Source organism: Athene cunicularia, assembly GCF_003259725.1.
Source record: "Athene cunicularia isolate RWA chromosome 3 unlocalized genomic scaffold, athCun1 chr3_part1, whole genome shotgun sequence".
NCBI lineage: Eukaryota > Metazoa > Chordata > Aves > Strigiformes > Strigidae > Athene > Athene cunicularia.
Window position 1 is genome coordinate 102,877,249 of NW_020799097.1, and position 26,139 is coordinate 102,903,387.

At 34.2% G+C, this 26,139-nt stretch overlaps 1 protein-coding gene across 1 annotated transcript in view; it reads left to right on the forward strand.

Annotated features, from left to right (window-relative positions):
• Nucleotides 1-1,241: 1,241 nt before the first annotated feature.
• SPATA17 (spermatogenesis associated 17) overlaps nucleotides 1,242-26,139 on the forward strand; it is a gene marked incomplete at its 5' end in the record, with an annotated part of 89,964 nt that continues 65,066 nt past the window's right edge. Inside the window, 5 exons of the mRNA XM_026844634.1 lie at nucleotides 1,242-1,258; nucleotides 4,085-4,174; nucleotides 6,235-6,316; nucleotides 12,130-12,180; nucleotides 17,680-17,783. Coding sequence (XP_026700435.1) covers nucleotides 1,242-1,258; nucleotides 4,085-4,174; nucleotides 6,235-6,316; nucleotides 12,130-12,180; nucleotides 17,680-17,783 — 344 coding nt within the window. The remainder of the gene's footprint in view (nucleotides 1,259-4,084; nucleotides 4,175-6,234; nucleotides 6,317-12,129; nucleotides 12,181-17,679; nucleotides 17,784-26,139) is intronic.

Below are 26,139 nucleotides of genomic sequence, written 5' to 3' on the forward strand. Positions count from 1 at the left end.
TCCCTCAGACTTCATCAGCAAGTGATACAGAGAGGGGAATGAAGCAGAAGAGCTGGGTTGGTGAAGGTTAGTAACTCTGCAAGACCTGTACGAAAGCACACACTCAGTGCCACAAGGGAACTGGATATGGCAGAAGTACAGACTGGGCTTAGATGAGCAGACAGCAGATGCCACCCCTGTACCATCCTGGTTTGTAACGCTTGATTTATTGAGCACTGATAACATGGGCAGGCTGGCAGCTCCTAGCAAATGATGGGCAATACCTCTGTCTTAGCACCATTTTCCTGTGTTGTGCTTACAGGAGCACTCAGAGGCTGCCCCCCCACCCCCAGCTTCTGACCGAGTTGACATTTGTTATCCAGTGAAACTGAGCTTCGTTTCTAGATTATGCGGCTTGAGTTTCTAGTACCAGAGACATGATTTGTCTTTTTCTAAGTTAAGGAGGTGTTTATTCTACTAAAGATCGAAAATGTCCCACTTGGGAAGTGGCGGGCAGATCTCTCAGACCACCTGTTACCCTTGTCTTGACCAAGCAAGACAGTTGGTGCTGCTGAGTTTTCTGACTGCTGAGGTGGTGGTAGCCAACTTTTACCAGATCAGAGTTTAGAGAATAAAATGTTTTAAGGCCTATTTTAATACTGCATAGATTTGTCCTTTTATTCAACTGTGTTGCTGCTGCTGTACGTGTAATGCTAATACTCAAACAGAAAAAAAAAAAACATATTTAGCACAGTTGTAGGGCGTTTTTTCCTTGCTAATTAATGAATCGTTTGTTTTAGAATCCAATTATAACATCATTAGCATGAATAACAAAGCTCCCAAACGTCACTAAAAGTTACACCAAGTTCAAGTCCTGCCTGCATATAAAGTGTTGTGTCTTCCTGTTCTTTCTCTGAACTTCAGCTCATGCTCTTGTGGCTGTAGATGCAATAGTTCACAAACCGAGCATCACTTACAGGAGACTATGCTTGTATTTCACATATTTCAGGTTAGAAAGAACAGGCTGAGCCAGACATGGAAATCCATTGGAGGGCAGCATGCTTGATGTTTAGGGATTTGGTTTTTGGCAGAGCTTTCCAAAAATGAATTGTTTCCGTTTTAAGAATAGGCTATAATCCATCAGCTTCTTGAAATTCAGATTTTCATCTGAGAATATAAAGCAGAGGCTTCAAACAGTCCAGCTCAGCTACTGAAGGACTGACCAGTAATTTGATCTTTGTTCTTTAGGGTGAAAATTTTGGACTACTTCAACACAGCTGTCAGTAAAATCCTGAAACAAATCAGAATATCTTGTTTAGAGATTTTGGTAGATCCTTATTTAACTTCTAAACTTAACAAATAAGTTTTGGTTATTAATGTGTGTCAAATTTGCAGTAGTCTTTGAAGTATTTTTTAAGCATTTGTATTTTGAAGTCAGACCACAGCTTTAATTTCGCTCTCAGAACTGTGCTTTATCTACATGGTGTAATAGATGTGTTAAAATTGCCAAATCTGGGATGCTGTGCACACATGAGTCAGTGTAATCTGTGCAGTCATTCAGCATTCACAAGTGGTTTGAGGACATTCAGAGAAAAATACAGGATACTGTAAAAAAAGTGGTTATTTACTGTATGAAGTCATTATTCTGCAGTGAAATACCAGATTCCCAAAAGATCTGAGTTGATCTGAAGCATCAGAAGGTGAAGAAGAATACAGATTACCAAGTATATACCTTTTCTTTTGTATGAGTTGCCCTGTTTGCAAATAACTTCAAGGGTAAAACCTGAAGGATTTAGTTCCACGTGTGTCAAACACATTTTAAGACAAAACAAAAACATTTCTTTCTTCACCTATCAAGACCTAAAAGCAGAATTTTGTAGAACATCTAGAACACACAGACTCTCCAGAGCAGCTTGACTTAAAGCAACCTTGACAAATCGCTCATACCCTTTTCATCAAAATCATTCATCTCTAGGTAAGCTGCACAAGAAAGGAACAAGGAAGGTCTCTAGCATAAATGGCAGCTTTGATATCAACTTATTGTATCATCTTTGGTAAAAAAGTCTGTTTTCCACGGTTTCCAGGTACTGGACAGGTCTGATGCATGTCAGATAATGGTGAAAAATCGTGCCCACTTAATGTGACTTGAGGGCACATGCTGCACCAGACGATATAAAATGAATAGACCTAGTGCTTCTTGACCTCTGGTAGTAAATATATGTTTAATTTTTCAGGAAATATAATGAGGATCATCTTAATTCATCAGATAAAAATTAATCTTGTTGGTGTTTACTGAGCTAATTAAGGTTGACACAACACTATGTTAGAAGAGCTAACTAATATCAACTAGTTAAGAAACTAATAGTAACCTAATTGTTTTTTTGTGGCAGGTATAACAAATTAAACTATTTGGTAAACATGTTCCTGATAAAAATGGGATAGCAAAAAATCCCTGAAAATTAAAATATAGTTTTAACTTCAAAAACTTGACAGTTATTGACATTTTGAAACAAACAAATAAATAAAAGCTGAAGGTGATTTCATGGCTGGGTTCTACCCCTCAGCATTGAAACATCATAGTAATGATATCTTCCTGAACTCTCTGGAAAGTCTCTTCCCAATTCATATCTTTCTTTTATCTCTTTTAGATTCATGGTTTTACTCACATGACTTATCTTTGTCACAAACACTATTCTCCTAATAGAGTCACAGAAAGAAGACAAGCAAGGACTGTCTCGCGGAATGATTTTCTGACTTTATGATGAGGTCCTTTTACTTGTGCTTCTTTCCACATGCCTTTTCCTTGTACTGTGTCATTTGACACAAAGCTTTGACAGCTTATAGTTCTTGCAAATCTCCTTGAAGTTATCAATTCTCCACCTTCATCTATCTTGCATCTTCAGCTGCCTCACCAACATTTCTTTCTAGATAACCTTTCTTCTCATGTAACTTAAAAACAAATTCTTCATCTTTCTTTGTATCCTCCCTTTTTCATTAGTTCCTCTAGTATCTCTATTAATCAATGTTTCAATCCTAGCATATTTTCTAATTCTTTTGTTTCCTTTTTTTTCCCCTCCTTGCCTGTCTACAGCACTTGCCAATATGCTGCCAGTTTCATTTCTACATTATCTCCAAAATCCGGATCTTTAAATTCCTATTGTGAAAAGCCCTGTCAAGGCTCAATAAGCTGTTGCACTGGCTACTGTAATTCCATGTAAAAGATTCCCATGGTCATCCTTTTAGAATCTATCCAAATTACTAACACCATGTCTTTCCAATTCCCAACTTCTTTTAAGCCACACTAAGATTTCGTGTCCATATATTCCAGGCCTTCTAAAGTTTGGAAATTTCCACATCTAGTTTCTTTCCTATGCTTTCATTGTTCTAACTCTTTATAGTTTAAATTTACATTTGTATCTCACTTTCCTTCAGTTACCTCTTTTTCATATCTCTCCTTTTAAAATTTCTTCCTAAGAAACTAGCTAAAAGGTCTAAATTCTCTACTTTCTCCCTGTAAGATCAGCTTGTATTCATTAAAAAAATCTACAGACAAGGAGAGTATTTGTCATCGTTATTGATGCTATCACTCTTCAGGTAATAAAATATTTTGTATCAGTCATAAAACAATGTATCTAAAGTAGGTCTCATCCTTAATATGTGCTTCTTATTAATTCAATTGATATTTATCATGATAATATCACAGTTAATTAGTATTCATGTAGATATACAAATTTATACATAGCTACAGGATTTTTATAATTCAGGCCTCAGTATCATTAAAGAATTATTCATATATTTCACCTACAGCAGCAGAAGTCCATGACATGCTGACATGGATATTCAGTATTGTATGGCAATAAGAAGTACACTCTCCCAAACCTTACATCAATCTACAACTTGGGATACTCTTATCTTTGTTATCTTCATAATATGCAACCAAAGTAGATTATATTGTTTTGCACTATTAATTAACTGCATAGAAACAAAAAGTGAAAAACCTGGTAAAAAGATAACAAACTGCAACAGTTGTATATGTATTTAGAATTTTTCTGTTTTGGTACTAAATTACCATGCTGACAAGCATTATTACTTTTTATATTTTCAGAGCTGTAGATGAAGACAGAAAAATAGAGTACAAAGCTGCTGTCAAAATCCAGAGCTGGTTTAGAGGATGCAGAGTCCGAGCCTATCTGAGGTAGTATATTAAACCTATTTTAATCTGTATTTGAGTCTTGATTTTTTTCCCCAAATTTCTCGTGGTATTACTTGATTTTAATCAAATGGGAAAATTTGGAAAAAAAAAACCATATTTTTCTGCTTTTAAATAGAATTAAATATATGCTGCACCACAGTAAGAAATAACAATTTTTGATTTTCAGAAATGCATACAATTAAAATGGCATGGTGCTAATAAATAGTATGGAGATAATTCAGAATAGATACATAGTATTGTTTAAGAAATCGTGGCATGACTGGGAAAAAAACACAGATGTCCCTCAGATACGATGTTTGCAAATACTTTTCTTATCTGTGTTATAGTGGATGTTACAGAAAAATTGCCTAGTGAGTGGATGGTAACTGGGCTCTTATTGTAGAAAATGAAGTTCTACTGCTGGATTTGACCAGGTCATTTTAAAAAATCTTTCTTTATATAATTTTCTCCATTTATAAAACAGAGATCATGTACAATTACTTTGTTCTGTAATATGCCATATCAACATTGGTATAAATTTTTTGGAAACACTGTACTTGGTCCCTTCTCCCAGGAGGCTCTCCATATTTTAAGATCATAATCCCAATTGGTCAAGCTCATATGCTTGGATTTCTGTATCTTCATAAAAATTAAGACTGTGAGGGAGAGGGATTGTTACATCTTCTAGTTTGACCTCTTGCCTGTCACAAGTCATTATGTATCATCCAGACATACTGTATCAAGTCTAAGGAATTAGTAGGTTAAATAACATTAATCACTTAATGACCAATATTTCCCTCAAAAGAAGATAGGCTACAGCCATTATGTGCACTTGTTAAAAAAGGCACTGGTAAACCGTTTTCCATTTCTGCTTCAAGTGTGTTGTCACAGGATACAGCCATCACACGCAAGTGTTCAGCAGGAAAATAAACATTGTATTTCAGCCTTCCAAGGAATATCAGCCATGCCATCAATGTCAAAAGCCCCTACAAAGTCGGAGGAGTGGTTAATGCCCCTCTGTTTCCAACACATGAATAACAACAGCATGCTGTAGAAGAAAGTGAAAACGCGATCATCTTTGCCAATTTATTCTGTAGGACAATGCTCTGCCACATGCACATTTGTATTTAGTAATGACCAATGTAAGAAGAACAAGGTAATTATAATGAGCATGTAAGAAGAGCTAAATCAGCTAAGTGTAGAAGAGGATTTTCTCTGAAACTGTGTACAGACTAATCCTGCTCAGTGTCCTCTTTCCAAAGATGGATGTGGTGTCTGACTTAGGAGCACAGGCCACTTGTCTGTGTTCTGAATTACCCTCTCCTTTATGTCTTTTGAACTACCTGCTGGAAAAGACTGCCTCCACTGAATGACTCTAGCTGTACTGCAAGGCTTCTAAATTTGATGTCCATAGTTAGGTAGTAAGAATGCTCCCCTTTTTCTAGGCAGTCCTAAAGTAATGATTGCATTATTTCCTGCAAAATTGATGTGAGATATCAATTATGGACCTTTAGTAGCATAATAAAGTACATACAATGACAGAGTACAGATTTACTTAAAATTAAGCTTGGTATAATTTAATAAAACTGAAAAAGTAGTCTAAAAATGCAGATATCTGGGAGTTTGTCAAATATTTAAAAATTGTAAAGCTGTGAATATATTGCATGTGACTGAAAAATTCTAAACTGATCAGATATGTTGGTTAAAACATTCATGAAAATACAATCATCTATCATGCGAATTACATTAGTAAGGTTATTTCATTAAACCCTTATAATGAAAACTGAAATAGCATATAGGTAAGTTTGCAGTAACCCATTTTTTCCAAAAGCAAAGTATGTGTGAATGTATAAATATATGTATATATTGGTTTATAAGTGTGTATGTGTGCATATATGTAAATATGCATACATGCATACGTATAAAGTATATTTGCCATGTCCATCTGTTTGGAATAAGTATGGATATAATACACAGTACATTATTTTTAATATTAGCAAAACATAAAGCTATATTGTAAAGTCTCAAAATAATTATTATTTTGTTAATGTATTTCATTTTAGATACCTGAACAAAATGGTGATTTTTATACAGAAGTGGTGGAGAGGTTATCGAAGCAGAAGATACTTCAGTAAACTGGTGGAGGTAGAAAACTAGGTTTAAAAATTTTGTTTGGTTATTTATAGGATATATATGTAAGTAATTAATTCACTTGTCTTGAAAATAAAGAGCTGAAATTTGATCCTTTATACACACAGACATGCACTTGACTTCACTATGATGAAAAGCTGCATTAGTTACAGTAAGCCTACTTATAATGGTCAAGTTAAGTCAGTGTTTAAGTGCTTGCAGCTCTGGAGTATTAGTCCCCAAACCAGCAATGAGATCTGCTCATGCAGAAGCCTGCCTGCATGATGCTAATTGCAGAACTGGAGCTTTTCAAGATGCTTTTTTTCCTGGCAGAACCTTTAATTCTGAAAATAAAATAAGATGATGTGTCTACACATCGCTGTTCTACGTTTTAGTGGTTTAAGTTTCTTACTTAATGAACCTTGAAGTATTTGAGGTTTTGCCTTAAGGCATGCAGCAGATTACAGTCAATCTAATTCCCTTGACAGACTTGAAGATAGCAAAATTGTGTGATAGCACACAAGCTAAAGCCTCTGTTAACAGGTTTAGGAGATTAAGAAGAAACTGATTTGCCTTTAACATAAAACAACAAAGTTTTTAATATGCAGTTCACATTTATCAATTTATGTTAATATTTCACAATAGTTTTAAACTTGATAGTAATTTATTCTTGATTAATTTTGTTACATTTTTGTGTTTCAGTCAAAACAGACAAGTCAAGAAAAAGAAAAAAAAAAAAAGAACCATAGCAATGGTTAATATATTACAAGCTAAAGTCCATACCTCTTGCTAAACTGTGTTTTCAAGTAGCAGGACTTTTATGTCTGAAAGCTTGTCTATTTTTCCTTCAAGTCTATCAATAATCTAATTAAATACTTTTTTTCTTCTAATTTGCCTGGCTTAACTAAAAAATTATGAGTCATCCTTTCAGGCTATGGTTTTCAGTCCATCGTCTAAAACACTAATTTTTGAATACAGGGTAGAGAGTTGCATGGTTGGATTGGATTCTACTTTTTAAAAAGTGGGAGTTCAGTTGAATATTGTCCCTGAGTTTGGGGAAGGTTTGTTTAATCTAGAAAAGCTGCTGTAGGAGCATTTAATCTAGAAATCTAGAAATTTAAATTAAATCTAATTTAATCTATGTTTAATCTAGAAAAGCTGCTGTAAGAGAGACATGATAACATTAGTGTATGTTAAAATTTGTTAATGAAAATAAAGGATCCATTCAGCCACTGGGAAAAGGGAAGAAGGAAATACACTTTATGTGAGATGTTGACACATACTGCCAAAAGATATTGTGGACCTCCCTCTACTGCAGGTTTTTAAGAGCAGGTTAGACAAATGCATGATGGCTTAGATATGTATGCTTCAGGCAATGTTTTAGGTGAAATCATCTCATGACATCCCCTCCAGTTCTACATTTTTTCACAGTTAAAACATTATAGAGTGGTGAATTTCACTTCAGAAACAAGGCGATTTATGTGTTTCTGTGTTTTTCAAGATGAGAATAAGAAACATGTCAATTTATGGCATCTGATCATTAGGTCTATAAGAGAGCTTAAGCAGGACAAAGATCTGATGGTGGCCATTTTACACATTTTTCAATTCCCCCAAATTATAAGGAGTTATCTTTTGGCCACCCTGTGTTCAAAGGCTAATTTCTTTGTTGATAGTAATCAGTTTCTATTTTAACAGAATGATGTCACTTCAGAGAGTTATTTTTATATTTAAAGGTTGTAAAAACAGTGGTGCTGTTAAGATACAAAATGAACACATCAAGACTGTGCCTACTGTCTGTTGCACTGTTCTGAGTGGTGCCCTGTACGTCAGACGGCAAGATAATTCTTTCCAGTAAATCAGCCTGCAATGGCATTTGGAAATGGTGCCCAGTGACGAGAGACAGTGGGCACAGACTGAAATACATCAAATTCCACTCAAAGATAAGAAATAATTTTTTTTACTGTGAAGGTGGTCAAATACTGGAACAGGTTGCCCAAAGACTTCAAGCTGTGCTTGTGAAGTCTCCATCCTTGGAGATACTCAAAACCCAACTAAATGAGGCTCTGCACAACTTGCTGTAATTGACCCTGTTTTGAGCAATGGTTTGAAGCTCCAGATGTCCCTGCCAACCTCAATTGTTCTATGCATCTATGAAACTGGAGGTCTTTTGCCTCCTCTATTTATTACTTCTTTCTTATTTTGCCCTCTCTTCTTAAAAAACACTCTGGCAGTTACATTTTATGATAAAGAGTTTTTCAAATTAGCAGAGATTTCCTGTAACAACTAAACTGAGATAACTAGCATCATAAAACCCCCTCAGCTTTCCATTCTTGCAATATATTTCTGAAAATAAAAGTCTTTAACCAATACAGCCTGGTTTATATGTAGTTCTTCAATGAGAAATAACTGACAAGCCTTTGCCAAATTGGAAGTCTGTGGAATAATGTAGGACAAAAAATTGTGCAAGCCCACACTTAATACACACATTCTAAATCAGACCATGAATTCATTCAGCTTCTGGATTCCAGTACTTATCTGATATTAGTCAGGGCTCTAGAGAATCAGAATTTCATCTGCAAGCTTATGAACTGTACAGAAATCAGCCTAGAAAACCACCCTTTCCCCCTAAATATTTAAATTTGTGCTTGCTGTCTCTTTGATTGGAAAGGACCAAATATCACAGCTCGATTGGAAGCTAACTTCACGCACCTTTTTCTCCCTTTAGACTGATATATGCAGTATTGTATATTTTGAGATAGACTTCAAGTTCATTATCTTTACTCATCAGTGGCAGAATTTGGAATATTTTAAAATGCAACAAAATCTAAGAAGCTTAATGCAACTTTTAAGTTAAAGAATCAGTTAATGTTTGCATTGAACTCTTCCAGATAACTGTTTAATGGCTCCCGATTATGAAACACAATGATACATTTGATATGATAGTTCCTTAAATACAAAATGTATTGGTTACTTGAAAAATTTGTTTGCTGATAATGATTGGATTGGTATCTGCTGCCAGCAAACAAGGCAAAGCATATGCACAAAATACCCATGATTACTTGATAATAAATCATTTTAATGATTATATTCAAAATTGTGAAATGTGAGTGGTACTGATGCGGAAAATAACAAAGGCTGAGGCTCATCATATTGGCTGTCCATATGTGCATCACTACTAGTATTTCATTTGTTACTCCTCTAGTGCCTCTTTCTTTGATTGTTAAAATACATTGTTTAAAAACCCCTACTATTACAACTAGAATTAAGTGCCTTTCTATATTCTAAATATAGGTGCTTTGGTATAAAGCTCTGTTTCCTAATATTAATCTCAAGCTAAAATTAAGAACTGCACTCCTACAGTTTTCTTTATAACTTAATTACATTGATTGAACTGGATTCTGAAGTCTTGCACAAGCTGAAATGCAGGAAATTCCACTTTAAGCATAAGAAAGGAGTCTTCTGGACAAGAAGGCCCCAGCTCAGGAAAGAATCTTTTGTTTACTAGGAAGCATGTAAATATAGACTTGGGCTGAAGCACTAAATTATGGCAATGCTTTTGTGAATAGGGATGAGCACATTCTCCATTACTTGTAATAGCAGAACAAGTACAGAATTAGGAAACAGAGGGCAAAACCATTTGCAGAAGAACCTAGATGGTGACACAGGCTCTGGCTTTTGGTGCAAGGATAAGGTTGTAAAGCAGTTATAATGAGCTTTTTGCATTTGGTTGACTTGTGATTTAGAAGAACATTGAGTAAGAGCAGGAATGTGTAATTTCTTTTTTATTGTGAGTGATCTTGTTAAGCAGTGGTAGGGTAAGGGCTTGATTTCTCACACCTAAGTGAGGTATGCAAGTTAGGACCCTAGTTGTCATTGGCTGTCTGTAGACAGGATATTGAATTGCATAGCTCTTCAATACTTCACCAAACTCAGAGGCAAAGTGGTCCCACTGTCCTTCAGTATTGGTGATATAAAGAGCATAATGTTACTTCTCCAATTTAGATTCTTCAGTGAAATGGGGTGGATTCAGACCTAAGTGCTCATAGCCTTCAAATACGAGAAGAATAAACAAAAAGGTGTGAGATTGTTTAATTTAATCCTTGATGGACAGAAATCTGATGATCATTTTTAAGCTTAGGAATTTCCATTAAAAATATACTTTATCTATTTGGGTTGTGTGGAGAGTCTTACATTCCCTTGTAAAGAAAGAAAAGGTGACCTTCAGAGCAAAATTGTATCAATTTAATCGAACAGTTTAGGAATATACTTAGACCTGGCAAACATTTCATTCCAGTATTAGCTATACAGTTAGTATCACTCAGAGAACATTTATGGAGATGAAATGGGAGATAGAGTCCACTATTTGTTCTAGTTCATACCTTTGGGGTGGAGAGGCCCTCAGATATGGATATGGATATGGATATGTATATATATATGTATATGTATATGTATATGTGTATGTGTATGTGTATGTGTATGTGTACATCTATACATATACGTGAAACTTTTTTGAAATTTAGCAGTCCTGCATTTTTCTTTCATATAAGAAATATCTCTTCTACTGTTTCCATTATTAGTAGATTGGTATGATATTAAAGTGAGCATTTAAAATGCACCTTAATTAAACTGCAGGAATTATGCCTTGCTTAATGTAATGAAGAAAGAGAATTTAAAATGAAGTAGCATCATTGTGTTCATTTGTAAATAACATATTGCAGCCAACTGTTTCTTAATTGCCCAGACTGTTGATAAATAATCCAGTCCTGCTGCTCTCCACAGACAATTTGCTTTGGATCAGACTAGGCAATTCAAATAACACTAATTACAGTGAAACCCTTTTATAGTGAATTCCTGTTTGCCATGGGGGAGAAAATCACTATATCAGGGGAAAGCACTTTTGCTTTTGATTTGTGTCTAAAACATGAGAAACACATAAAAGCTGCATGTTGTGCTAAATAAAGGACATACTCTTGCATTCAAAGTACTTATATTTTACTTTTTATGATACAATTGTGAATTATGTTCATTTTGCATTTGTAATTAGAGGGCGGAACAGATGTGAAAGCTTAGTTTAAAGTGATGTATCCATTAAAATAACCTATGCTGCCAAGTGATTGCTTAGTATAATAGGGGATTCGTTCACTATGAGAGGAATTCTACTTTATTGGAAGGAAACCAGGACTTCAGGAAATGTTTTCTATATCAGGGGATTCACTGTAACATGGTATCATTGTATTTATGATTTTATGGTGTTAAAATGAATATTAAATGAAACAAAATTCCCAAGGATTACTCGGGAGGCAGCTAAGTACATAACATTTAGTACAGATGGTTGGAAGGCACAATTTTGCTCCATCACTGCATCCGTATCCTTGAACGATTTCGACTGAAGACAGCATTTCTTTGAATTTTTCATTAAACCAGACGTCTTGAAATATGAATTCCTTTTATGTTTCTGTGAGTTTTGGCTAAAAGAACCCCAGTGAATAAATCATACAATACTACGTGTCACCAGCACTTGTGAATATTTCTGCTTTGTTATTCTACTCTCAGTAGAGCACCATTGATTATCAAACTCAGCGGAGAGCATTTTATGATCATATATCTCCATTAGCTCCTAGTTTGACTACCATAGATTTTTCTGGTTAAGCCTGCATTATGTATTAGGAAGCCTATCTCTTCAATACAAAGTTTGATTTTATTCTCTCTAAGCCTAGAACTCTTATTATGTATTATGTATAAAGATTCTTATCTTTTATATGTAAAAATAGGAGCACTGTCTTTGTGTAACTGAAATATATGCCATCTTTTTTTTCCTTGATTCACAGACAGCATATTTTATTATGAAGATGAATTTCTACAATGAAATGGCTGTCAGGGTAAATATTTCTTCACTTGTTAAACAAATGAAAAGTCAATTGTGCTCCGAATTTGCTTTTAATAAAATGAGCAAACCAGAATAATATACACTTGATTGATATGCTGATGGCAACAGTGGGAAATAGTACATAGTTAAAAATTAAAGTTACACTCAGTAGTCTGTGTTGTATTTGAAAGCGGTAGCTGAATTTAAGGCATCTGCATGTATCTTGCCCCATTTAAATGTTCATTGTACGTTACCATATATGATACTGATAAAAACCCCAAACATTGTATCTGTGAGTATTCTTACAAATGTGGACATGTATTTACAGTTCTGAGAAACTATAGGGCTTTTATGTTTGTTGATGTGGCTGTGCTTTTTTTTGTTGTTAATACATGACGTTTGATATATTGAATCTCAAGAGTTACTCAGAGAGCACAGGATAGTTTCATTGCCTTCACATAGAGGTGGAACTGTACTTATCTCACTGATGATAACTGAATTTTACTAGGTAAAGAAGAGTATAAACAGCCCTTGAACTTTAGTAAATATACAGCAGATGAAGTTTGTTGTGGAGAAAACTGCAAAATATATTTACCTAGAAATTAGCAGTTTTTCCTGAACTTTGGAACTGCACTTACATATGTAAAACTCAGGAAGGATGTGACATAGTTCTAGGAATTAAATCTTTTTATCTTAATTATTTTATTTTGTGGAATAGACCTGCTTTACTTTAGAGGCCTATATCTTTTTAGGCAAGGCACCTTACCTTTTGAATTCTACCAAGTGTAGGAATGTGGTGGGGATGAAGAGCAACCGAAGGAAACTCCTGTAAAGTAAGAAGATTCTCAGAATGGATTTTAATTTTGTGGCCTTTCTGGTTCCAAAATAACTCAGGCTCGAGGTGTGTTCCCATCAGGTTTTTGACTTAGTGCTTGTTCTCTCAAAGGCATAAAATATAATCTTACATCTGGTGCACATTAGAGAATTGAAGGTGTTTTAACAGCAGTGTAATTCCTCAGAAATGTACTTTTTTTTTGTTTGATTTAGTTCATTCCATAGTTAGTTAATTTGAAAGTATTCCACAGTGAATAAATGCTGTATACTCATACAGCTGAAATCAGTGAGAAAACACAAGATGCAAGCCAGCTCTTAAAAGTTGGCCATGTACTTTCAGAAGGCATTCAAAGACCAAATTTCAGAGGTAATTATGTATTCCAGTCAAATGGAATGTTGAATTTGGTCTTTCATTTTTAAAAGAAATTGAATGTGTTCCCATTCATTTGTAATGGAAATATAATGTTGAATCATTAGGTGATATAAATCTTCAAAGTACCCTTTTTTCAGTCATGTCCTTTTCTTTAATGGAAATTTAAATCAGTAGAAAACAATAGAACAGATCTTTATTTAGTTGCAAATGTCAGAATCCGATTTTCCTCTGCCTGTATCTTGTGCAGCCATATCTGCAGAACAGATTTAAAATGCTACCATTCTGAAACACTGAATGTTTTTTTTTGCTGTTTTCTGTTTTTTGAAGAACTAACCATAGTCCATGACAATAGCTAATGTCTTGTTGAGTTTCTGCACAGAAGATATGTGGCCAGACTTTAGGTTTGCTAAGCCAACAGTGCCATATATCCACGGACCGTGAGCTTGATTCATGAATAATATACTTCAGTGCTGTGAAAATATAACAATAATTGTGTATGTTTTTCTGTTTAACCACTTAGTTTTGCCTCATAGTATTATTAAAATATTTATTTTGGTTTATAGCCACTGATTAAAAAGGCACTTTCAGTTTTGGCAATTGAAGTATCATTCAGGGTGTACACATGCTCATTGTTTTGAAGTCAGTCTACATATCTCTCTCTCTGGATTGCATTTAGTTGTAACCAGAACTAGCAGTTTCACCTTTTAAAATTAAATCAGACAACTTGTTTTAATCAATTTAAGTTTTGAGATCTAGGGCAGAATATGAGTGTCACTCTTAAAAGATTTAAGGTTGCTATAAATTTTCAGCAACAAAAGTAATCCTATCGAAAAAAAATATTTCCATGAGCAGATGGCTTTTGATATATCAAGGTTTTGCCATTTGTTTTAGTGCTTAAAATAAACATTATTTATAAGACCACTTACATTTTGATGTTACTTAATGAGGAATATGCATCATTGATTTGACTAGCTTAAGAGGTCATTTAGAACTTGCCCGTTAACAAGCTGTAATCTGCTGAGCACACAATGACTTTGTTTAAAATTATCTGTTCAGTGCTGATCAATGACAATAATTGTTTTGTACCAATCACTGTTGAAACTTGCTAATTACTTTGAAGGGCATACACACATCTCTTTTTTTTTTTCAAGAATTTTTAAAACATTCACCTTGGAATTAAAAAGAAATATGGTTGTAACATGTTATACTTCCTTATACAGTCAAACATTTAAAACTTTCACACTGAAAATATGAACGTCATCAGAAGCTTTGTGTAAAATGTTATTTTCCAAATAGATTAGTCTTCAGTTTTGTAATCTCTGAAATACAGTATTAGGGAAACAGAAATCTAGCATAAAATATCTTGAGACATAATGCAGTTTTTCTTACTTATGTTTCATTCAGTTGAAATCAGTGAGATCATTCTGAACAGAAAGTGGTGTAAATAAAGGTGGAATGCAACATTTAATTGGTACACTGAGCCCATTGGAGATAATTAGAGCTTTATATAATTTGAGTCTTTTGTCTTTCAGTTTGAGTTTTGATCCTTTAACCCACAAGTATCCAGTTCTGCATTTATAACTGTGAGATGAAGACTGTCAGAAAGAGTTTCAAAGGGACCATAATCCTGCATTAATGAGCACATAGCTATATGGGAGCCAAGTTGCTCTTGTTGAGAAATTTTGAAGCCAAACAGAAAAACAAAGCTAAGATACTTATTCACATGCGAAGGATTTCGCTTAATCCCAGATCTCTGAAGGCATACTCATTCTTTGCTCTTCCTCTATCCCTTTTTAACCCAATAAGCTTGTGTATGAGAAAGTGGTTGCAAAGAGTATGAAATTTATGATCATCTAGTGCAAAGAAGCATGTCTAGTGTTTAACCTTTCTTGTTCCCGTGTTCAGCTGCTCACAAAATATTATTTATTCATATCATAACAATGTCCAGAGGTCCTAATCCTTTTTATTAAAAAACCAAAACCAACCAACCAATGACACATAGGTAAAAGAAAATGCTAACCTTTAAAATTAGTTCTGAGTCTCATTTGACAACATAGGAAAATACATGGTGGTGCACAAGGGGGGATAGAAGAGTGTACTAACACTAAAAGTGAATATCCTCTTATTCCTAATAGTTTTAGTGCATCATTTTTTTTTTTTTTTTCTTGATGACACATCACTCAAAGACTTACTGAAAGCTCTCCTGTGATATTTATTCTCTTGTTAAATCTCATGGAAAAAGATAATCACAACCATACCACAAGGTGCCATCAGTTGAGATCGAAAGCTAGTTTTTACTTTAAAGAATACTGGTTTGGCTTTTGTGATTGCAAAATGGTACCAAAGACAAGATATGAAAATATGCAACCCTGCCTTAGTCTGCTTATAGATGGCTCTGGTGCGTTACTGTTTTTAGCTCAGGAAATGGCAGGAGATGGAAAATTGCAATAACTTTTGTCAATTATCAGAGCTGTACAGAATTGGACAGCAATGGAACTGGAAGGAGTGGAGAGAATTTTGCCTATTACTGAGGAGCATTCCTAAGACTTGATTCCTAAGACTTGACAGAGACTCTGAAGTCACTGAGTGCAATATTGTGGACAACAGGCAGATATTTTTCCCTTGCCTTCTTCCTTCTTCCTGAATGAAACACAACAAAACACAACACTCATTTTCCTTTTTTTTTTTTTTTTTTTACATGCTGCTTTGGAATAAGAGATAGGGTAAGGAAAAGAAATCCAAACACATGGATTGCACTCCACTTACGAAGTCATACCTTGCTTCTGGGAAGAGGAGCATTGGTGTAAAGGAAAAAAAAGAAAAACATTCCCTGTAGATACACTGAAGAGTTTTTAGTTCTTGAAAAGTCTAGTAGCCAGAGGCCCACAGGAAAAGGAGACCTCTTGGTAAATTACTGTATTCTTCTCTTCAGTGTACTTAATGAAGGTGAGTAGCTTCTCACCTTGGAGTTGCTTCTGGATTGTAAGACCTCAGTCTTCCTGCTTTTTTAATGTAGATTCTGCCTTTCAGCTGTTATGTCTATTAAGATTTCAAAGATATAAATGTCAAAGAGATGGAAGCTGGAGCAGGCGTGATAGGTAATGCAGACTAAAAGATAGAAATTGGGAAATTAATTTAGAAATATATTGAGAAAAAAAAGGAGACAAAATGCAAGGAAGGAAGTAAAGAATATTTTTCAGGAAGAGAAATAAGTTCAAGGATAAATGAATGTAAAGAAGAACTAGACACTGAGAACGGAGGAAAAGATCATTAATCTGTTTTTCAGTTATGTTGATCTAGAATACACTGACCTCTTACAGGAAAAAAAATGAGGCATGAGCATCCCTCAGCATGACTGAATAGAACAAGTTACATCTTCCACCTGTCTGTGTCATGGCATAGGAATAAATATGGCTAACAGAATGGCAGTACTGATAATTTTTTTACCTAATTAATACTTACTTTCCCTTTTCACAAAACAGATAGCTGTAATCTTTTCTGCAACATCATGATTAGAATTTTTAAAGATCAGAGAAGGTTTAAAGTGTTTTATTGAAATAAATTCTTAGGGAAAGTCAGGTTAAACTATTTTTATTTTAACTGATGTTTTTTAGAATGTACCAAAATATGAATCCTTTCTGGTGGAGGATGCTACCTAATATCTATTCTTAATACAACTTTAAGACTAGTTACAGATAAAGAGGTTTCCTTTTCCAGTTTAAGCTTTATCTGTTACGCAGGAAGAATAGTATTTTGTGAGATTATAATTAATGTGTGACAAATAGACATGCGTCATCTTACTTTGGAGATGAAAGAACTGCAATTTTTAAATTATATATCTACAAGGCCTCATTCATTGAGTTACCAGAAAGGCTTCTATTCAGATTAGATTATATCCAGAACACAAGGGTGAGAGTGTAGATGAAGATATTGGTGAGGTGGTGACTCAATAGGGAATGCATGTTGTACCTAAGGAAAGACACCACTTCTGTTGTCTGTTTTTTACTGTTCTGACATATGCCACTGGCAATAACAGGAACTTCTTTTCATTGCCACAACCCAATATAAAGAGTGGTTGAAAACTTGACATTATTTTTTCAATGTTGGTATTTAATAGTAAATTAATTTCATCATTTAACTACAAAATGTTATGTCCTACTTTCAATTTCTTCATTGAAACATATTGGTGCTTCTACTAGATATCACTTTTAAGTAAACCATATTATTTGGGAAATACAACAGATATTTGATATGCATACAAGCTTTTGATTTGAAATATACTAAGTATATATTTATTTCCTCTAGATTCAGAAAAGATGGCGAGGCTACTATGTTCGGAAATATATCCATAATTACTATGCACTGAAGAAATACTTAGAAGCCATTTCTGTGAATAACGAGATTGTCAGGTAAAGATAAAAACTCTATGTGGTAAAGCATTATTTCCCTCTTCTTTTATTTATAAAAAGTTTATGGCACTAATGAAACTATTTCTTTGAGTGTAGGATCCCCTCCATTATCATGTGTGTCTATCTATCTATCTATCTATCTATCTATCTATCTATCTATCTATCTATCTATCAGTCGTCATTATCTTTGCCCTACTCCTGTGCCTGTTGTGCCATATTCTGTTCTCATTTATGCTATTATGAATCTAGAATAATTTATTTGAATTGATTAGACATACTCTGGCTTTATACCAGTTTAATAAAACCGAATTAGGCTCCTCACCTATGCTTAGAAGTCGTAGATTATTATGCCTTAAATATGGTTTGTTGAACTTGTTTATTTTTTTTCCATAATTATACACAAGCTAAGAAAATTTTCTTTTCATAATCTGTTTTGAAAATTGGTTATTAACAATGAATGAAAATACAGATTTGGATCTAAGTTACATGCATGAGCCATACCATGAATATTAATTGCAAAAGATACTGGTGTGGACATAGTGAAGGAGTCTCTTTTCATAGTTATAGAGAGAGATTAATTTACCTATTAGATTTCTGGATAGAACTTATTGGTGTATGTTCCTACTCTGTTTTTCCTATCCATCCCCTGTCTCTCCCTGTACTTAAGTTGAAAGCTCGCTAAAACAGAGGCAATTATTTCCCTCTAGAACATTTGATGTCCTGATCCATGACTATTTCTTCATATAACAGTGGAAACAGACAAAATACTGGGTGACTACGATCATTACTTTCTTACTGTAAGTGAAAGGATGTTGGACAAAATCTATCCAGTTTTTGCTGCTCAGAAAGCCTGAGACAAATCTTTGCTTTCTGAAGCATAGAAATAGAAGGGAGTCTAGTGAAAAAGTATTTCTGGAGTCTCATCTAGATCACACGGCAGAGATAATTTAACCAGAAGACTGTTAGAGAAAACAGTATATGCAGGTTATATATGAGAAAAAGAATTATCCAACTTTTTTGGAAACTGCTTATTAATTTATATTATTTTTCCTCAGTTTTAGCTGATGCTACATCCTCTTTGTCATTGCATTATAATCCATGCATTACATTGTTACATATAATGAAGAATACTGAGAACCGCCTAACTCTAATCTCTCATTACTTATTAATTTAAGTATATCCTATGCAGAAAGTTAGAGCATAACTCAGCAAAACCAGACTTAAAAAATCTGTGACCTCTTCAACTGTACCTTTCTGTTCTGAAATCCTTGAAATATGTCCTCTTCTTGAAAAGGTAGAACCCTAGGAAGACTAGACCAAATCTTGGAAACTAAATGAAGCCATAATTTTCTGGTCTATAATGAATATAACTGGATGAACTGCAGAGATGTAACCCACTTCTCTGTTCATAAGAATTCTATCACTCATCTCCATTCCTTCCCTAAACCTGGAACAAGATTCATAACGTCAGTTAGACTGATCTTTGATATGTGTCAATAAAACAAGATAGCAAGTGGTATTCCTGCTGTACTGAACACAGACTGATGGGAGCTTTGTGTTTTATTTCCCCACACCCAAAATAGATCTCTGCTGGTTACACCTAACTTTGGGGGACTACAAATACGTGTCTTTCAGTGCTTTGACATGTTCATCAAATTCCCTAATATTGTTCCTGGTCTTTAAAAACCATAAAGCCCTTGCATTGGTTAGATATTTTAATCAAGCAATACTTCTGTGCTAATTTTCTTTAACAGGTAAGGTGAGCAGTATGACTTCAGGTACATAAAAATGTGTCAAAGTTGGTCTGTGTGAGCTCTTACTTGGCAACTGATATATTGATATTCTGCTAATTTGAATTCTGTCTTCCAGAGTTCACAGAAATATGTGTCTTTCAGGTTAAAGAAATCCATATTTCAGATTTAAAAAAAAAGTTAAAAATGAAAAATGAATTTTTGAGCAAATTTAATGAATAAATTGTAGTGTTTCAGTTTAAAAAATGCACTGTTTCTCTAGTGCAGTCAAGAACCGCTGCAGTAATCTCTTCATTGGAGTACATTTGAAAACTAATATGTATATTATCTTCAACAGTCTACTTATGAAATCTAACAGATGTTTAGTGAAGATCAGGTGTAGGCCCTCAGCCAAACAGATTTTTCCTGTCATTGGGCTAAGTTATTGACAGCTATTTTGGCCCCAAGGTGGCCCACAGTGTTTCTTATGAGGGATACATGAAAAGGGAGAGGAGAGATTCTCTGCATATTTTCATAACCCATCAGATCAAATGTGGAAGAGTATAACCTCATTGTTCACAAACATTTTTGTGTATATAAAATTATTGTAACTGTTCCTTGTAAAAAAGACCAAGAATTGTCTGAAATTGAAAGAGTGCATTTATGAAATGGCTGGGGTTTTATTCCAGCATCAGCATTACGGAAATTTACACATTGGCGGATAGAGCTACTAACACACTCGTGCACTCAGATTAGGCTGGTTTTGAGTGTTTCACATCTCTAGACACCACAAAACAACACAACATGATATATGTAGTAATGCATTTTTTCTTATTTGTCTTATAGGTGTATTCATCAGAACACGTGCATTAGTGCAGTGTCAGTACTAGTAAAGAACCAAGTTTTTCAATAGAACTACAGTAAAACAGAGACTGATTTTAAGAACTCCATAGTGGTATAACTCTTCACTTTCAGAAAAACAAACAAGCAAACAAACAAACAAACAAAACCAGAAAAAACACCCAACAAATACACACGAGAAATTTATAATTTCATGTTTGTTTAAACTGTATTCTTTCTGGAATTATGATGTAATTCTAAACTGAACTACAATACATGGTTCTCAGTCTTCTAGAATAAAGCTGACAGAGTTCTTATTTATCAACAGTTACCTGAAATCACATTGCAACTCCTTCTGAGATATGCTTTTACTCGGTCTCCAGAACCAGGGGCTATGTTTAATTTTCTCCTTTTTCATTAAGAAGCAGCCTGTATCAGGTTACCACTCACTTGTTTCTAAGAGAAACTTCAGAGGAAGTTGCCATGTAACGTTGGGACATTCTGGTAGTTTCTTGTAAGAGTAACTTATAAGAGTTATTGAACAAAGTTTGTTTCCTTCTCTCTCCACCTTCACCTTCCTTTTTTTAAAAATACAAGACACTTCCCTTAGTAAGGAGTTTTCTCAACCAGTAGCCACATCTTTACCATTCAGCTTTAATACAAACCGTCCTTATTTAATAGCTGCCCTCATTTAGTAGCCAGACCTTTATCATTTGTCTTTGCTGTGAAAACCCCAAGAGAAAGTAAACTTAATATAAGCTGCCCCAGTTTAAAGCCATAGAGGGATGTAATTAAGTTTAACAGAAATTGATTTAACAGAAATTGACCTAAAATATAATTAAATAATAATAGTCATATTATGTGTGAGTTTGCACTCACTTAACAGACTGCTTATCCTAACTTGAGGAAGTGGTTTTGTATGAACTGAAGATAACTGTCAGCTTCAGCTCTCAGACTGGCTGAAGAGTGGGTGGGTTTTCCTCCAGCATTCCTGTTGCTTCCCGCTGCTACAGAACCAATAGGGGTGATGGCTGCTGGTGTCCCCTGTAGAGTCCCTAGTAGTTAAGTTGAGAAGTGATTCAAAGAATCCCTTGATAGATGGCAAAAGAATGAATTTGTACCCTGAACTCTGTCTGCATAAGGACATACTCAGATTTTTCTTGACAGTTGTACAGTTTAGCTTCAGTGAAATGAATTAATTAGTCCTGAATTCTATTTTGGCTGCAAGATTTAGGAAGTTTGAAACCAACCAAGTAGGAAATATGTTCTTAAATATTTATTTTCCAAAAGTTTTTTGTTTACATTTTAGTAATGAATCTTCATCTATAGCATCCATTTTTACTTAAATAAATAAATACCAACACATACTGTATTCTATCTGTATATGGATTAGTTGAGTGGTTGCATATATAAATCCTTGCATTAAAAAAAATTGCATTACTTCGCAGGGAAGTTAGTGTACTTAATTTTAAAGAAGAATGCCTTGTTTTGAAACATTGTTAAAGTTAAATTTAACATCTTTAAGAGCTGGCAAAATGGTTACAAGGGGAAATATGCCAAAAGCAATTAGCATAGGCTATAACTCCATATGATGCATTTAGAATTTTGTTTAATGTGAAACAGTTTCTAATCCATGATAAGCAAATGGACATCACTTCATATAAATTAGCATGCTGGTGCCATTATATCAGAAGAATTTATGGATGATGTCAGTTGCCCAACTGCGTGATTAACTTGCAGTACTTTGACTAAGGTTATCTACACACTGGCCTTTAAACTACAGCAAGGCAACTTTGCTATATGTCAGGTGTGTAACTAGAGATAAGATTTTGGGATGTAGTGCTTCATTTACTGATGAATGGCACCATTTAAATTTTTCCCTAGACACAGAACTCAGTAAGATAGCAGTATCAGAAAACTAACAAAGCAGTGGCAAAGTACTGGCATTGGGGTTCTTGTGTAATCAAGGCATGTAGTTTAGCTTTTTTGGCTATTGAATAAACACTGATTTAACAGTAGCAAACTAAGACCCAAGACTAGCTTTAGCAAGCATTATAGTGTATGTAAACAGTGTTATGATTATAAATGATAAACTTCACACAGTTAGAGGACTGATACTAAATTCTTCTTTCTGTTATTGTTAGCTTTAGTAGTGAAAAAGCCTTGAGAGTGGCCCCAAAGAGTGCAGCTTTCATCTGAGTTTGACTAGCTGGTTCATCAGCAGATTTAGTACCACAATCTTCATTAAAGATTTTTGGTCTTGTAGAAATGTCAGGAAAATAGATAATGCAAAGTGAGAAAAAACACTTCCTTGGCAATATGTCTATTCACAAATCCTTTGTTAAGTCTGATTTTTTATAATCTTAATGAACAGTGAAATACAGTACTGTTACACATTGCTGATGATCTAATCCAATGTTTAGCTTTTACGCAATTTCTGCCTGAGCATGAAGTACTGAAAAAACTAAGAGTATCTAGCTTCTTGATTACTAGAGCATTACTAAGGTCTATTTACTTGTAACATAACAAGTATTTTGCTTCTTAAAACTTTTGAGGTATTGCTATTTTCCATGAAGTAGGCTTGAAATAAATCATCTGTTGTAATAGTGATATGAGGAGAACTCGCTCAGCCTCCATCTGTCTGTGCCTTTCTGATAAAGATAAGTCCAGGTGCTGGCCATTTTCTCAAGTGTCAAAGTGTTTTGAAGAATGTATATATTGTCTTATAATTCAATTAAAATGTTCCTCCTCATTGACTGCAGAAGCAATTGATTCTGTAGTCTATTTTCAATTAGTGCCAAAGCCTTTCAGACAGCTCCTTGGAATTCTTGCAACAATAAAAAACTCATTTTTGTAATGTTGTCTTTCACTTGATGTTTAATTAACTAATTTATCTTCAAACCATCTTCTTTTCCTTGTCTTCAAAGATATCTAGAGGAAATGCTTTATGCTTTTTAACTTATTTACCTGTAATTAGAATTTTCTAAATGTAAACTTATCCTGTCAGCTTTCTTTGGGGGCCAAAGAAACAAAGACAAGTGCCAAATATGCTTTCTTTTATTTAAATATTAATTTTGAGTGGTAGGGCACATAATTTGAGACATCTATACCTTTTCCTGAGGATTTTAGGTATAACTACTCTTCTTGTAGGAAGCTGAGAACTGTAATCCACTGAGGATCCCAGAGTACTTCGATAACTACAAACCTGATGTTAGGATGAGTAAGATATAGAACTGAGTTATTTGATTCTTCTCTGAGATTTGACCTAGTTTCCATTGAACAATATTATGATGGTCATATTAACTTAAGTGGCAATTAGACCAGAGAAAAGCTTTAAAATTACACATTTTAGAGACTCATATCGGGTTCAAATATTCTCTACAGTCATTTTTGTGACGATTGTACCTTCTTAAATATGTTGTCCATAAATCCAGATTTCTTCACAGATTCCGTACATAAAACCCCTCTTTGACAAGTCAGTCCATTTTTAGGTCTTTTTGCCTACTTTTATACATATTAACACCATTTCATTTAATTATACGCTTTTATAATAGCTATAGGCTTTTAATAATGCATTTTGCAAAACAAGACATTTAGATGGACTTTTTGTCTTTTTAGTTTGATGAAGAAATTGAAATGAACTGGCTAAAGCTATAGAGCAGGCAATACCCTGGTTTAACTACATAGGAAAGCACTTTCTGAATGCAGTGAGGTTAAGGTAGGAACCATTATCATTACACTGTAAGCTAAATTTCCAATACAATTTCAGCTAGACATACCTCGTGTGCCTTATTCTATCCACATTTCTCTTGAGCAAGTGGTGGTTTTTAGCTAGTTCTGTGTAATACAGATCGTTTTGCAGATAAACATGAATAATATAAGTGACATAGGTAACTGGTTAGATTGTAGTCTTTAAAAATATGAAGACTGTATTTTCTCACGTATTTTTGTATAGCACTAAACACACTATTAGGAGTGACAGATTAAATATTAAGCATTATTTCACTTGTATCCAACAGAAAATTTTTAATCTGAGTGTGTAGAAGAAAATTTGAGATACTTGAATTACTCATTGGACCAAATAGTTTGTGGTATAGCTGATTATTTTTGGTAGAAGGAAGAATAAAACAGGTGTGACAACATAGTATTGTAGAATAACAGTAGTTTTATACTTCTGAGATTTAAAGGTAGTTCAGTGTTTGGATTAGATTTTTTATTTTGAAATAGGTCTCTTAGAATTACTGACAGCTCATAAAACATTTTTTGCAGACAAGGACTGGCTAATCTTAGTATTTTATGTTGCCTTATATAGACAGACTTCACAAACTTAACATTTTGTCTGAAGTAGGATCTTCACTGTAAAATAAGTAGAAAAGGGGAAGAGGTACAGTTTCATTAAGCTCTAACATATCATTGACTGTCAGGTAGGTCTTGTTATGCTGTCCATCCTCATTTAACTATCCCACAAGATCTCTTAATGAAGTTAAGCCCCAAGTTCACTTCAGTAATTCTGTGGCAAGAGTTTGTGCAATGTAACAATTCATCACTTGTCAGGAAGGCACTTTTAGTTTATACATTTAATAAGGGCATCCTCTAGCTTGGTTAATTAGAAGTGAACAGTTTGCATATTTACTAAATGCGGAGTGTCATTGCCACCACGGCCTATTGCCTACATGAATTATTTCTCTATCTGCAATAAACAGCTGGGTAATTATTACTGCCATAATCAGATAAATTCCCTCTGTAAGGCTTTTCTTACATGGCAATTCTTTGAACTCATCCAAAGCTGAACAAAATTTATGAACTCCAGCAGCTAGGCCACTTTTTCATAGTGTAGTGTCCCTGTTCCCTATTTCAAGGACATGTAGAGTATCATAAATATTGTGTAAATTAGGAGGATAAATATGATTACCTAAAGATTACATATTAATAAACTTGATTTTCAAAATATAATTTTCAGGTTGTAACTGATTAAATTATAGCAGTTCTGGTTTTATCTAATTGTAGAGACATGACAGGCCATCTATATACAGGCTATACTAGGTTATAAGGGAAGAGCTCTACCACTTGAAGACTAAAGGCTCATGAAAAAATATATAAACATTTTTCATGTACCTTTTGGAGAATTAGTCTTTTCAGCTGTTTAGGTCATTAGAAGTATGACAAATTTTATGTACCATTTACTCAACACACTTCAAGCAGTTCTTTTGTCATTAAAATAAGGTGATGGTTCTTTCTGGTGTGCAATTTTCAGTTTAATAAGAAGCATAAAATTTAAATGCATTAATTTATGTATAACATTAGAAAATTAGATATTTCTTTTATTTGTAGAAGCAATTTGTATACAAACAATTATGTAACAGCTTGCTGTATGTTATCCAAATATTCCAGCTCCTATGTGATAGGATACATCAGTGAGTACTTAATTTACACATACAGCTTTTCCAGAATGTGCTGAAGTGTAGCTTATTTTTGAGTTCTCCAAAGAAAGAAAATAAAATCAAAAGACATAACTGTCAATGTGGGGTTTTTTAATTAATGCGCAACAGTCCATTTGATTTAACACTAAAAGTTTTCATCATAATGTAAGATACTGTGTCTCAGTACAACTAGTAAACTGCCATTACCTGCTCACATACTTCATAACTCCTTATTAAATAAGTCGTGTACCTCACAATATATCATAATGCTCAGAAATAGCAGGAATATTAAGAAAAAACAAGCTAAGTAAGATGTTCTTTGGCACTGCCTTACCCAGTGGAAGGCTTTTGAGGCTAGACTGCCTT